At 39.6% G+C, this 13,677-nt stretch overlaps 1 protein-coding gene across 1 annotated transcript in view; it reads right to left on the bottom strand.

Annotated features, from left to right (window-relative positions):
• LOC126413173 (esterase B1-like) overlaps nucleotides 1-13,416 on the bottom strand; it is a 137,221-nt gene extending 123,805 nt beyond the window's left edge. Inside the window, exon 1 of the mRNA XM_050083068.1 lies at nucleotides 13,363-13,416. Coding sequence (XP_049939025.1) covers nucleotides 13,363-13,416 — 54 coding nt within the window. The remainder of the gene's footprint in view (nucleotides 1-13,362) is intronic.
• Nucleotides 13,417-13,677: the final 261 nt, after the last annotated feature.

Genomic DNA, 13,677 nt, shown 5'->3' with positions numbered 1-13,677 from the left:
CCGGCATTTGCCTGGAGCGATTTAGTGAAATCACGGAAAACCTAGATCAGGATGGCCGGACGCGGGATTGAACCATTGTCCTCCAGAATGCGAGTCCAGTGTGCTAACCACTGCGCCACCTCGCTCGGTCATAGTTCAGAGCCTTTAGGCAGGCACTTACATCTCACAAACTGTTGTTTTAGAATTAGTAGTTATCGGTACCATTACAGTGTATAAAATGCCAAAACTGAAAATGCTCCTCCTCAGATTGCAACACCCAAAGGCCAACCCACAGAAAGTCCTGATTAAGCTTCTATTGAAAATTTGTTGGAACAATTTGAATAACCACGACCTTCAACATTCCGCAGCAACTAAAGGCCAAACCACAGAAACTTTTGATTGATCTTCTGGTGAACATCAGGTAGAGCAACATGAAGAACCATAACCAACAAATCTCTCTTGCATTAAGGCAAAACGTTGCCGAAGTATTTTAGATTTTAAGTCATTACCTGCAGAAAGTCCATGTGTGAAAAAACGAAAAAGTCACAGAAACATAATGTAAATGTTTTCACAACGTGATGTGGGGTGATAAGGAAGCTCACAATGTGAAACAAAAACTCTTGAAACAACAACTAAAACATCCATAGACAGTGTACTTCAGTGCTGTGTGATCCTTAACAAGAAGACTGAATTGAGTGAAAATACCACACATGTTGGGATGAGAAAGGCTGAGACAATGAAGGAGGAAATTTTGTGTATGATCTCTGTTGATGCAGACAGTGATGTAGAGTTAAATCAGTTTTCATCATTCTTTCAGTATCTTCTGCTGTTAGGTCAGACGATAGAAATGCCACTTGCACGCTTAGAGTAGCAGATTGACGGTGACCCACTTTAAACAGAACTTGATGAATTTTCACACACATTTATTAAAATAATAAAAAATATAGACATTAGGTAACTTGATTCTGGATGATGTTTACAACTGACAATGTGAAGTTCCTTTGATCTTGGTACATTAATCTTATTCTCACATATCTCTGATACCTGACAAAGTGTCTATTCATATATCTTCATGGCTATGCACAGGAATATGGTAATCTTATTAGGCGCAGACTGAAACTTGACTACAGACAAATGTAGACTAATGCAGACTAATGCAGACTAACTAATCGGAGGTCTGTACACTCGTTATAATACCTCGAGCGAGTGTGATCCGCGAAGAGAAAAGGTTCTACGTTAGCAGCAATCTCATTGGCTGCTTACATATTAATACGCGGATCGGCGGAAGCAGAATGTGGTCCATCTCTAAGACAGCGCCATCTCATAGTGCGGAGACGGACGAGCGCTGCGCCTGCGCTGTTGTGTTTGGCGGGGCGCGCTCTAGTGGGAAAGTTATGTACGCACTGACTACGCGGAACTATGTACACAACAGAACTTTTACAAGTACTGTTGTTTTCCTGCCCTGTAGTTAAAGTAACCTTGCCTCGGTAGTGGGCTTGGTGACGTTTTCGTATTACCTTCTAAAATAACAAAATAATTGTGATTCTATTATGCCAAAAAAATTTTCAACTATGTATCATACAATAAGAGATCATTTTAATACATGCAAAGAATATCAAACTGTCTCCAAAAAGAATTTATTAAAAATGGTTTACCAGTAACTTGCCTGGCCTCTTCTACCTGAATACAAATCCTGTAGTACTATTTAATCAAATCTTAACTATTGTTGTTTTAATCAATACACTTATCGAAAAATGAATAAGAAAATAAAAGAGCACAATGAAAGACTTATTTACGATAGAACAATATGTTTCGAAGGAAGGGATATTAGAGATAAGTGTCCCGCTGACGACGTGCTTATTAGAGCTAGCGAACACGTTCGGAAATTAGAAGAAAGGAGTAAGAAATCGTCTGGCAATCCTGAAAGCAACCGTCGTAGGATTTAATTCAGGCGAGTTAGGGAAATCACGGAAAACCTTAATTTGCATGACTGAACGCGAATATGAACAACCATCGTCTCGAACGGGAGTTCAGTGTCTTATCACCACCCTCTTTTCTCAGTGTTATGTTTCGAACAATCTGATAAAGTAGATCCAATTTGTTTCGTGAAAACCTGTAAAATTTAACCTCTAGTCATTATTATGGTGATTCGCCACACTTGCATGGCAGCTGCAGTATGTCGTTAAGCTCAAGTAGTGCAAAATTTGATTTATATTTATACAGTTACGGCGTTAATAGATATCTACAGTGTAACTACGCAAACGAGAACGGCTTTTTCATGTGTTTTATTATCTATAAATACTAAACCAAAGCAAAAAGAAGTAATGAGAAAACGAAGAGCAACAGATAAACATACATAGTGACGTATATTAATCCTGTTTATCTGCTACCACAGTCAAGGTCACAACGAAAGAGACTGCCGTGTTGCTTAAAAGTCAATTGTGTAGCAAATTGCAGTTGATTTCTGTCAATCTACAAAAATCCTTAAAAATTAAGAGTGTTCGTTCCATCGTAGAGCAGGACAATAGATCTAGAGACATCGACTGGATATAACTACATTCTTAAAAATTCGATAACTGATTGGAAAGTAAGGCATCAATTCCTTTCCAAACATGAAATCGTTGCGTGGTCTCAAAAATAATTTGGAGAAATATTCGACTGTTCAAAACGTAGAAGAAAGAATAGACGTCGAAAATCTGTCGAAATGAACTTCAATGCGCTCCGCAAATGGTTCTCCACGCTTCTAGAAAACAGAAAGCCCTTAATTTTGCGTCTTCAGACAAACATGACAGCACTGAAGGTGATATTTATTTTTGACACTGAATTATGAAAGGTAGAGTATCAACAAATGAAACAGTTATACATCAGAAAACGTTTCGTAATGAGTTAGATTTTTTCGCCATACAAAACTCATCGTTTTGACTTCTGCAATGTTTAAATGAAGTAAGTAATTAACATGGTCAAAAATTCCTGGAGACCAATTCTCAACAAATATTTTTTCTGCTGTCATTTTTAATGCTTCAGTTTTGGTACTAGAGTCGTTCTCAGCTAGTTAGGAACCCGAATATACCGATTTATTTCCACATTGGACAACATCTTTAATTGTGCCACACTTTGGTTGCTCTGACCAATCTTTCGTTTATCAGCTCTGAGGCTTAAATACCTTACTGCCTGTTGCCATTCCCATTCCGTCCTTTGTTGTCTGCCTAGAGACAGCAAAGGACTCGGAAGAGCAGTTGAACGGAATGTACAGTGTCTTGAAAGGAGGGTATAAGATGAACATCAACAAAAGCAAAACGAGGATAATGGAATGTAGTCGAATTAAGTCGGGTAATGCTGAGGGAATTAGATTAGGAAATGAGACACTTAAAACAGTAAAGGAGTTTTGCAATTTGGGGATCAAAATAACTGATGATAGTCGAAGTAGAGAGGATATAAAATGTAGACTGGCAACGGCAAGGAAAGCGTTTGTGTAGAAGAAAAATTTGTTAACATCGAGTATAGATTTAAAGGTCAGGAACTCGTTTCTGAAAGTATTTGTATGGATGTGAAACGTGGACGATAAATAGTTTAGACAAGAAGAGAATAGACGCTTTCGAAATGTGGTACTACAGAAGCTTGCTGAAGATTAGATGGGTAGATCACATAACTAATGAGGAGGTATTGAACAGAATTGGGGAGAAGAGGATTTGTGGTACAACTTGACTAGAAGAAAGGATCGGTTGTTAGGACATGTTCTGAGACATCGAGGGATCGCCAATTTAGTATTGGAGGGCAGCGTGGAGGCTAAAAATCGTAGAGGGAGACCAAGAGATGAATACACTAAGCAGATTCAGAAGGATGTAGGCTGCAGTAGGTACTGGGAGATGAAGAAGCTTGCACAGGATTGAGTAGCATGGAGAGCTGCATCAAACCAGTCTCAGGACTGAAGGCCACAACAACAACAACAACAACAACCCATGTACTGTCACTGCAATGTCAACTTAGTGATTACAGATTTACTTGCGGTCATCAGAACAGGACTGATAATGTGTTCTGTACAACATTTGAGTGGTGTCTCACGGAACTTAGCTGGACATGATTTCTGATCCGTTATATTCTTGGTTGACAGTATCTACTTTGATGTCGGAATTATAGTGTGTATGTGTGTTGTGCTTTTTAGAACTGTGAAGAAATAAATAACATGTCTGCTAAGTCACAACATTTGGTGCTACTACAGAAGTAAAGACAGTACCATACCCATAGTCCAACAAATGATTTTATAAGTATCTGAAGCATTACATGGACAGAACCATGTAATATCATGTAAATTTAACGTCGCAAAAACGACGGAAAACACAAAAACGTGCATATGTATTTATTTACTGTAAATAACTTCAAACCTGAATAACTTATGTAAATGAATTTTGTGAAATATAATTACTATTTCATAAATAATATTTCAAAGACGTAGCGGCAACAAGCCTTTGGCTGACTGCAATCGACTTTAATACATTTTTTTGTTTTAGAAAGTAAGCGAAGAGCGGTCGTGCTCTGATCTCTCTCTTTGATCTGTTAGACCTTATACTGATAGAAAGCACTACAGCTGCGTTCCATGTCAGTCATTAATTAATCTTTGTTTTCTGCAGGCAAATGTGATGTAATTGTCATGTATTAACTTTAGAACCAACTGCAATCAAATTAATGTAAATTAGTTAAGTGACGTGAGTTTCCATTTGAACAGTTCTCCTAATAGATGTACGATACGCGGAATGTTTTAATCCATCATTGTTACAGCCACCGACCAATACGAGCTTAACGGGTCGTGACGTGAAGATGCAATGGCCGTATATAATAAGTATTCAGCCATTTATTCATTTGCAGATTGCTACAGCGTCCCTGAGATGAACTGCCGGTCATCGCAAAGTGTTTTGCAAACTTGACTGTAGTCGCGGAACTTTAAATGATCTGACCACAGTCTCCAAGCTATGATTCCGTTTCGCTCATAAATAACAGATACCGGCTCCACAAAACTGATGGTGCTATTAAAATATGTAATATTTTGCAGGTTTTATAGCTCTTTTCTAGAAATATGGCCTCTAACAAAGATGCATACATTATCAACAATGATCGTCTGCTCCAGTTAATTTTAACATTTTCTTTCCTGTGATTAATTTATTTCTTTTTAAAGTCAAATTATCATTCATTTTAGTAATCTTGAGTGAGCAATGTGGGCCGCGGAAAAATAATTATACATGAATTACAGACGTCTGTTATCCTTTTCATGTGTCCATCAGAGCAGGTATATAACAGGTAGGCAGAGTTATGTTGGCAAGTGAGTAACATACGCATTTCTAGAGTTTTCCCCTCCTCCCCTCATACACGCACGCAAGCACACACACACACACACACACACACAGGATTAGTAGAATTAGTTAGCGCCGGGGCTGTGCTAGATATTTCTTCGCCGTAAGAACTGTGTAAGAAGAGACAGTTCGTGGGTGGAAATATTGGAGCAATTTAGTAACATATAACTATTTTATTTCAGTCTTTTAGAAGTTAAGGTGGAACAATATTAATCAGTCTAGGAGAAATTTCATGTGTGGATTGATCACCATTTTCACCTTCTGTTTGTGTGAGTTGGGACCATGTATGGCACAGTATAAAGAAATTTTACTCTCCCACATAGTTAGTGATACAGAATCTTTCCCAATGTGCAAGATAAATTCAATAAATACAATTGCTTTAAGAATGAGGAAGAATTTTACGTTTTTCCTGAGTTTTATGGGGTTATAAGCACATGACTTTGCTCAGGTACAAGGCCACTTGGACTATAGCAGGCTTATGTCCATTCCTTATTAGCTTCCAGTAAATGCTTGCACCTTCAGTGCACAGTGATGTCTAGGGAAGTTTCCAACTGTACGGTGATTTTTCTCTCGGAAAGAGATGGATTTTCTTTGTGTGAATCACAGCGTGCTCAACCACATGTTACTCATAGCACAGTGGATTGCAGTTCCTTATGAATCATTGGATAGGTCGCAATTTGCGGAGTGGAATGAACACTTACATGGCCGAATCATCATTTCATCCTAGTCTAGTTGTGTAACTTGTGGGTAAAGTCTGCTAGGACCAATAAGAGGCCTTCGTTTGAAGGAGAAATTTCTAGGAATACATGTTGGGGTTTGGGGACAAAAAGAAAAGGAAACGACAGGGCATCTTTGTATGCATAGAAGTGTGTTCGACCATGTGTCTCTCAGAGCAGATGGTTCAAATGGCTCTGAGCACTATGGGACTCAACTGCTGTGGTCATCAGTCCCCTAGAACTTAGAACTACTTAAACCTAACTAACCTAAGGACATCACACACACCCATGCCCGAGGCAGGATTCGAACCTGCGACCGTAGCAGCAGCGCGGCTCCGGACTGGAGCGCCTAGAACCGCACGGCCACCGCGGCCGGCTCTCAGAGCAGAGTACAAAGAGTTACAGTCCTCTGTTGTTTCTTTCCCGAAACACAACGAATGACGACATGGCAGGGTTTATGTTTCATTACGGTTACTTTGTGGAATTTCATTAATTTTTCTGTGGTTCGCGATCTGCTCAGTATTGAGCTATATTTCTCTCCTGGATATGTTCTGGGCTTCGTAGTAGTTGTCAGTGGTGGTAAACGATGTTTATTTCTAGTTTTTCAGGTATGAACGACTGCATATTACGAGATTGTTATCCTTATTCAAGCGTGCTTTCTTTATCCCAGCTAAACCCTATCACTACTCAGTTTGGTGCTCTGATAAATTTAATTTAATGTTCATATGAAGTACGGACTGTACCAATATACAGGGTGATTCAAAAAGAATACCACAACTTTAGGAATTTAAAACTCTGCAACGACAAAAGGCAGAGCTAAGCACTATCTGTCGGCGAATTAAGGGAGCTATAAAGTTTCATTTAGTTGTACATTTGTTCGCTTGAGGCGCTGTTGACTAGGCGTCAGCGTCAGTTGATGCTAAGATGGCGACCGCTCAACAGAAAGCTTTTTGTGTTATTGAGTACGGCAGAAGTGAATCGACGACAGTTGTTCAGCGTGCATTTCGAACGAAGTATGGTGTTAAACCTCCTGATAGGTGGTGTATTAAACGTTGGTATAAACAGTTTACAGAGAATGGGTGTTTGTGCAAAGGGAAAAGTTCTGGACGGCCGAGAACGAGTGATGAAAATGTAGCACGCATCCAGCAAGCATTTGTTCGCAGCCCAGGAAAACCGACTCGCAGAGCTAGCAGAGAGCTGCAAATTCCACAATCAACTGTATGGAGAGTCCTACGAAAAAGATTAGTTATGAAACCTTATCGTCTGAAATTGGTTCAAGCACTGTCTGCAGCTGATAAGATTAAAAGAATCGAGTTCTGTGATTTTATCCTTGCTCAAATGGAAACAGATGAATCTTTCGTTTCAAAGATTGTGTTTAGTGATGAAGCAACTTTCCACACTAACGAGAAAGTCAACCGTCATAATGTCTGCATATGGGGCACTGAGAATCCGCGGGAAACAACTCAGTATGAACGTGACTCGTTTTCTGCGCCATTTCAGCCAATAAAGTTTTTGGTCCCTTTTTCTTCGAAGGTGCTACTGTAACTGGACTACAGTATCTGGAGATGTTAGAGAATTCGCTGTTCCCTCAGCTCGAACAAGAAGCACAACAATTCATATTTCAGCAGGATGGCACTTATCTGTCCGTAACGTCAACTACCCGAGGAAATGGATCGGCCGCCAGGCAGCCCGTGACAGAGCACTTCATCACTGGCCTCCAAGAAGCCCTAATCTTACCCCCTGCGATTTTTTCTTATGGGGGTATGTTAAGGATATGGTGTTTCAGCCACCTCTCCCAGTCACCATTGATGATTTGAAACGAGAAATAACAGCAGCTATCCAAACTGTTACGCCTGATATGCTACAGAGAGTGTGGAACGAGTTGGAGTATCAGGTTGATATTGCTCGAGTGTCTGGAGGGGGCCATATTGAACATCTCTGAACTTGTTTTTGAGTGAAAAAAAAACCTTTTTAAATACTCTTTGTAATGATGTATAACAGAAGGTTATATTATGTTTCTGTCATTAAATACACATTTTTAAAGTTGTGGTATTCTTTTTGAATCACCCTGTAGTATGTTTATGAGTGTGCTTCGTTGTGTATGATTAAATGATGATGGTGTCCTCTTGGGTAAAATATTCCGGAGGTAAAATAGTCCCCCATTCGGATCTCCGGGCGGGGACTACTCAAGAGGATATCGTTATCAGGAGAAAGAAAACTGGCATTCTACGAATCGGAGCGTGGAACGTCAGATCCCTTAATCAGGCAGGTAGGTTAGAAAATTTGAAAAGGGAAATGGATAGGTTAAAGTTAGATATAGTGGGAATTAGTGAAGTTCGGTGGCAGGAGGAACAAGACTTTTGGTCAGGTGAATACAGGATTATAAATACAAAATCAAATAGGGGTAATGCAGGAGTAGGTTTAATAATGAATTAAAAAAATAGGAGTGCGGGTAAGCTACTACAAACAGCATAGTGAACGCATTATTGTGGCTAAGATAGATACGAAGCCCACGCATACTACAGTAGTACCAGTTTATATGCCAACTAGCTCTGCAGATGATGAAGTTGATGAAATGTATGATGAGATAAAAGAAATTATTCAGGTAGTGAAGGGAGATGAAAATTTAATAGTCATAGGTGACTGGAATTCGACAGTAGGAAAAGGAAGAGAAGGAAACGTAGTAGGTGAATATGGATTGGGGCTAAGAAATGAAAGAGGAAGCCGCCTGGTAGAATTTTGCACAGAGCATAACTTAATCATAGCTAACACTTGGTTCAAGAATCATGAAAGAAGTGGAAGAACCCCAGAGATACTAAAAGGTTTCAGATAGATTATATAATGGTAAGACAGGGACTTGGGAACCAGATTTTAAATTGTAAGACATTTCCAGGGGCAGATGTGGACTCTGACCACAGTCTATTGGTTATGAACTGTAGATTAAAACTGAAGAAACCGCAGAAAGGTGGGAATTTAAGGAGATGGGGCCTGGATAAACTGAAAGAACCAGAGGTAGTACAGAGTTTCAGGGAGAGCATAAGGAAACAACTGACAGGAATGGGGGAAAGAAATACAGTAGAAGAAGAAAGGGTAGCTTTGAGGAATGAAATAGTGAAGGCAGCAGAGGATCAAGTAGGTAAAAAGACGAGGGCTAGTAGAAATCCTTGGGTAACAGAAGAGATACTGAATTTAATTGATGAAAGGAGAAAATACAAAAATGCAGCAAGTGAAGCAGGCAAAAAGGAGTACAAACGTCTCAAAAATGAGATCGACAGGAAGCGCAAAATGGCTAAGCAGGGATGGCTAGAGGACAAATGTAAGGATGTAGAGGCTTATCTCATGAGGGGTAAGATAGATACTGCCTACAGGAAAATTAAAGAGACCTTTGGAGAAAAGAGAACCACTTGCATGAATGGAAACCCAATTCTAAGCAAAGAAGGGAAAGCAGAAAGGTGGAAGGAGTACATAGAGGGTCTATACAGGGGCGATGTTCTTGAGGACAATGTTATGGAAATGGAAGAGGAAGTAGATGAAGATGAAATGGGAAATATGATACTGCGTGTAGAGTTTGACAGAGCATTGAAAGACCGAAGTCGAAACAAGGCCCCAGGAGTAGACAACATTCCATTAGAACTACTGACATCCTTGGGAGAGCCAGTCCTGACAAAATTCTACCATCAGGTGAGGTATGAGACAGACCTCAAGGAGAATCAGGTGTTGACAGATGTGAAAATTACCGAATTATCAGTTTAATAAGTCACAGCTGCAAAATACTAACGCGAATTCTTTACAGACGAATGGAAAAACTGGTAGAAGCCGACCTTGGGAAACATCAGTTTGGATTCCGTAGAAATGTTGGAACACGTGAGGCAATACTGACCCTACGACTTATCTTAGAAGCTAGATTAAGGAAAGCCAAACCTACATTTCTAGCATTTGTAGACTTAGAGAACGCTTTTGACAATGTTGACTGGAATACTCTCTTTCAATTTCTGAAGATGGCAGGGGTAAAATACAGGGAGCGATAGGCTATTTACAATTTGTACAGAAAGCAGATGGCAGTTATAAGAGTCGAGGGACATGAAAGGGAAGCAGTGGTTGGGAAGGGAGTGAGACAGGGTTGTAGGCTCTCCCCGATGCTATTCAATCTGTATATTGAGCAAGCAGTAAAGGAAACGAAAGAAAAGTTCGGAGTAGGTATTAAAATCCATGGAGAAGAAATAAAAACCTTTAGGTTCGCCGACGACATTGTAATTCTGTCAGAGACAGCAAAGGACTTGGAAGAGCAGTTGAACGGAATGGACAGTGTCTTGAAAGGAGGGTATAAGATGAACACCAACAAAAGCAAAACGAGGAATTAAGTCGGGTGATGCTGCGGGAATTAGATTAGGAAATGAGACACTTAAAGTAGTAAAGGAGTTTTGCTATTTGGGGATCAAAATAACTGATAATGGTCGAAGTAGAGAGGATATAAAATGTAGACTGGCAATGGCAAGGAAAGCGTTTCTGAAGAAGAGAAATTTGTTAACATAGAGTATTGATTTAAGTGTCAGGAAGTCGTTTCTGAAAGTATTTGTATGGAGTGTAGCCATGTATGGAAGTGAAACATGGACTATACATAGTTTAGACAAGAAGAGAATAGAAGCTTCCGAAATGTGGTGCTACAGAAGAATGCTGTAGATTAGATGGGTAGATCACATAACTAATGAGGAGGTATTGAATAGAATTTGGGAGAAGATGAGTTTGTGGCACAACTTGACTAGAAGAAGGGATCGGTTGGTAGGACATGTTCTGAGGCATCAAGGGATCACCAATTTAGTACTGGAGGGCAGCGTGAATGGTAAAAATCGTAGAGGGAGACCAAGAAATGAATACACTAAGCAGATTCAGAAGGATGTAGGCTGCAGTAGGTACTGGGAGATGAAGAGACTTGCACAGGATAGAGTAGCATGGAGACCTGCATCAAACCTGTCTCAGGACTGAAGACCACAACAACAACAACATTTCGTTGTGTACGTTGGGTCCGAACTAACTTGTTTGATCTAAAAATAATTTAGACTGAGGGTTTAAAAGAATTATGGTTTCTTATATTACAGACATGTTCCCTAAACAAATTTGCCAGCAAAATTGTGCATCATATTTTGATTCTTTGGTTGAATGAATTGATTAAACTAAAGTTATCTGTTGCATTTTCTTTCTGAAGAGCCATTGTGAGACAAATCTTACATGGGCCAGAACATCAAATAAGTAAGTAAGAAATTTAAGAACCTTTATGAAAGTAGAGTACACTAGTTGTTATATACGACCATATTGCAGAGTAGATGCGCATCGTTTAGTGACTTTTGCCAGAATCACAGCTTCTTAATCGTAACTGTTTACTTTTATTGTGTCCACTTCCCAGTATTGTAGGGTTTACAGATAACAGGAACCGTTTATTTGGCTGACACTTCCACGGTACATTATCTGAGTCACAAGAGCAACCCTTTATAGTATGAGAAGCCGATATTGACAGAGCTTTGACAGGCGTGCGATCAAATCAAGCAGAACGAATAGATTAATATGCCTGTGAAGTCAATGACATTAGTGACATACCATCAATCACTCGATCTCGAAGATAGCAAGAGCAGATAAACGCGAGAACAGTCGTACAATTAGCTTCACAGCTCATGCTTTCAAGACTCTGGAAGAAAGAGTATACATACGAATGGAAAAGAAATATGAGAATCTATCAATGACGATAAGTTTGACTTTAGAAAAGACAAATGCATTAGCCGGCAGTTCTGGCTTCAGTTTGGCTTAGTTTCTTGAGAAAAGTTAAGACACGTTCGTATAATTTGTAGACTTAGAGAAAGCTTTTCACCATGTATAACGGTGCCACGTATTTGTCTTCATAAAAATAAAGATAAGCTACAGAGAAAGACCGTTCATGTACGATACGAGTATGTATGGAAACCAAGATGGAAAAATAATGATAGAAGGCCAAGAAAGAAGTGCGCGGACGAAAAAGTATGCAATACACTGTATCTGTGTCCCCCCTTGTTGAGCTTATACATCGAAAAAACAGTGACGGTAATAAAAGTAAATTGCAGGAGTTGATTTAGAACCCAGGATGAAAGGAAATTAATGATAAGACTTGCTGTTCTCAGTGAGTGGAAGGAAGAATTGCAGGATCTGTTGAACGATACGAATAGTCTTATGAGCACAAAATACAGACTGAGAGCAAACTAAGGATGGACGAAAGTAGTGAGGAAATGCATAAATAAAATCAGCGATAAACTTAACATCAAAATTGGGAAACATGAAGTGGCTGAATTGAAGGAATTCTGCTACCTGGGAAGATAAATTACGTGTGACGGACTGATCAAGGAGGATATAAGAAGCAGATTAACATTATAGGACATTACTCGCTAGAAAAAGTCTGCTAGGACCAATAAGAGGCCTTTGTTTGAAGGAGAAATTTCTCGGAATACATGTTTAAGATACAACACTGGATGTAAGTGAATCATGAATTGTGGAATATGCAGAAGAGAAAATAATCGAAGCATTTGGGATGTGGTGCTATAGAACGATGTTCAAAGTTAGATGGATTGGTAAGATGAGGAACGAGAATCGTCGTGGAAGAAAAGTGGAAAACAATGACAAGAAGAATAGACAGTATGGTAGGAGGTGCTAAGATGTCAATGAATTACTTCCTTTGTAGTAGAGGGAACTGTAGAGGTTAAAAACTGCAGGAAAGATAGATGCTGAAAATATTCAACATATAAATGACGACTTTGGATCAAAGTGGTAGTTGCGCTACACGTAGCCATGATAGTGTTGTTCATAGGCAGCAGTGAAGTGCTCTTAAATACTAACGTCAAGTATGTGTCGCACACGAGCGTCCATTGCCAGTTCCATAATCCTTGAACTCTTACATGAAATACCTGTGGAGAATGACACCACTGTGATAAAATAAATTAGAATACAATGATTCTACGGATTTATCTTCAGGCTGGACACAAAATACATTTTAAATTTCTGTAATGCATGGACAAACGCTGACAACTTTTATCAGACCGCAGCTGTGTGATCGGTCCAGTATAAGCGATACAGACTTCGGGCCTGGTAACACAGTGTTCAGATAATACGGTACCTGTAGCACTGTTCTCTGGAACATTTTTCGTTAACCTTTACAGTCTGGCTGTAGTGAAAGAACGTACCCTTAGATACATCAAAGTAAAACACAACAATGAAACATAGTTTCTGTGAGATTGAACGAAAAATTTCACCGCATACTTGGACAGATATCTTATTTTGTAAATACATAAACATTCTCGGCTCACCGCATAAACGCAGAGGGCTGTCAAAAGTCCGAACACTGCAGCGTATCCGACCATGGCTGGATGCGTGCCAAGTGGGTTGAAGACAGGAGAAGGTGTCAGTGACTGCTGTGTCTCCAACGCACGCATATAAAGCAAATCAGTTATCTTTGCCTTGAAGCTATGATGGCAGTTCAAACACATTATATTTAATTACGTGATCAGAGGGCTACAGAACTTCGGAAAGCCACGTGGTCTTCAGATAACCTTATCAGAAAGTGCACCATCGTTTACGGCAGCTGATAATATTTCACTACTGTGGGCTTATGTTGCCGGTAC

The sequence above is a fragment of the Schistocerca serialis genome, chromosome 7, assembly GCF_023864345.2.
Source record: "Schistocerca serialis cubense isolate TAMUIC-IGC-003099 chromosome 7, iqSchSeri2.2, whole genome shotgun sequence".
NCBI lineage: Eukaryota > Metazoa > Arthropoda > Insecta > Orthoptera > Acrididae > Schistocerca > Schistocerca serialis.
This window is presented reverse-complemented; position numbering and strand designations above follow the sequence as displayed.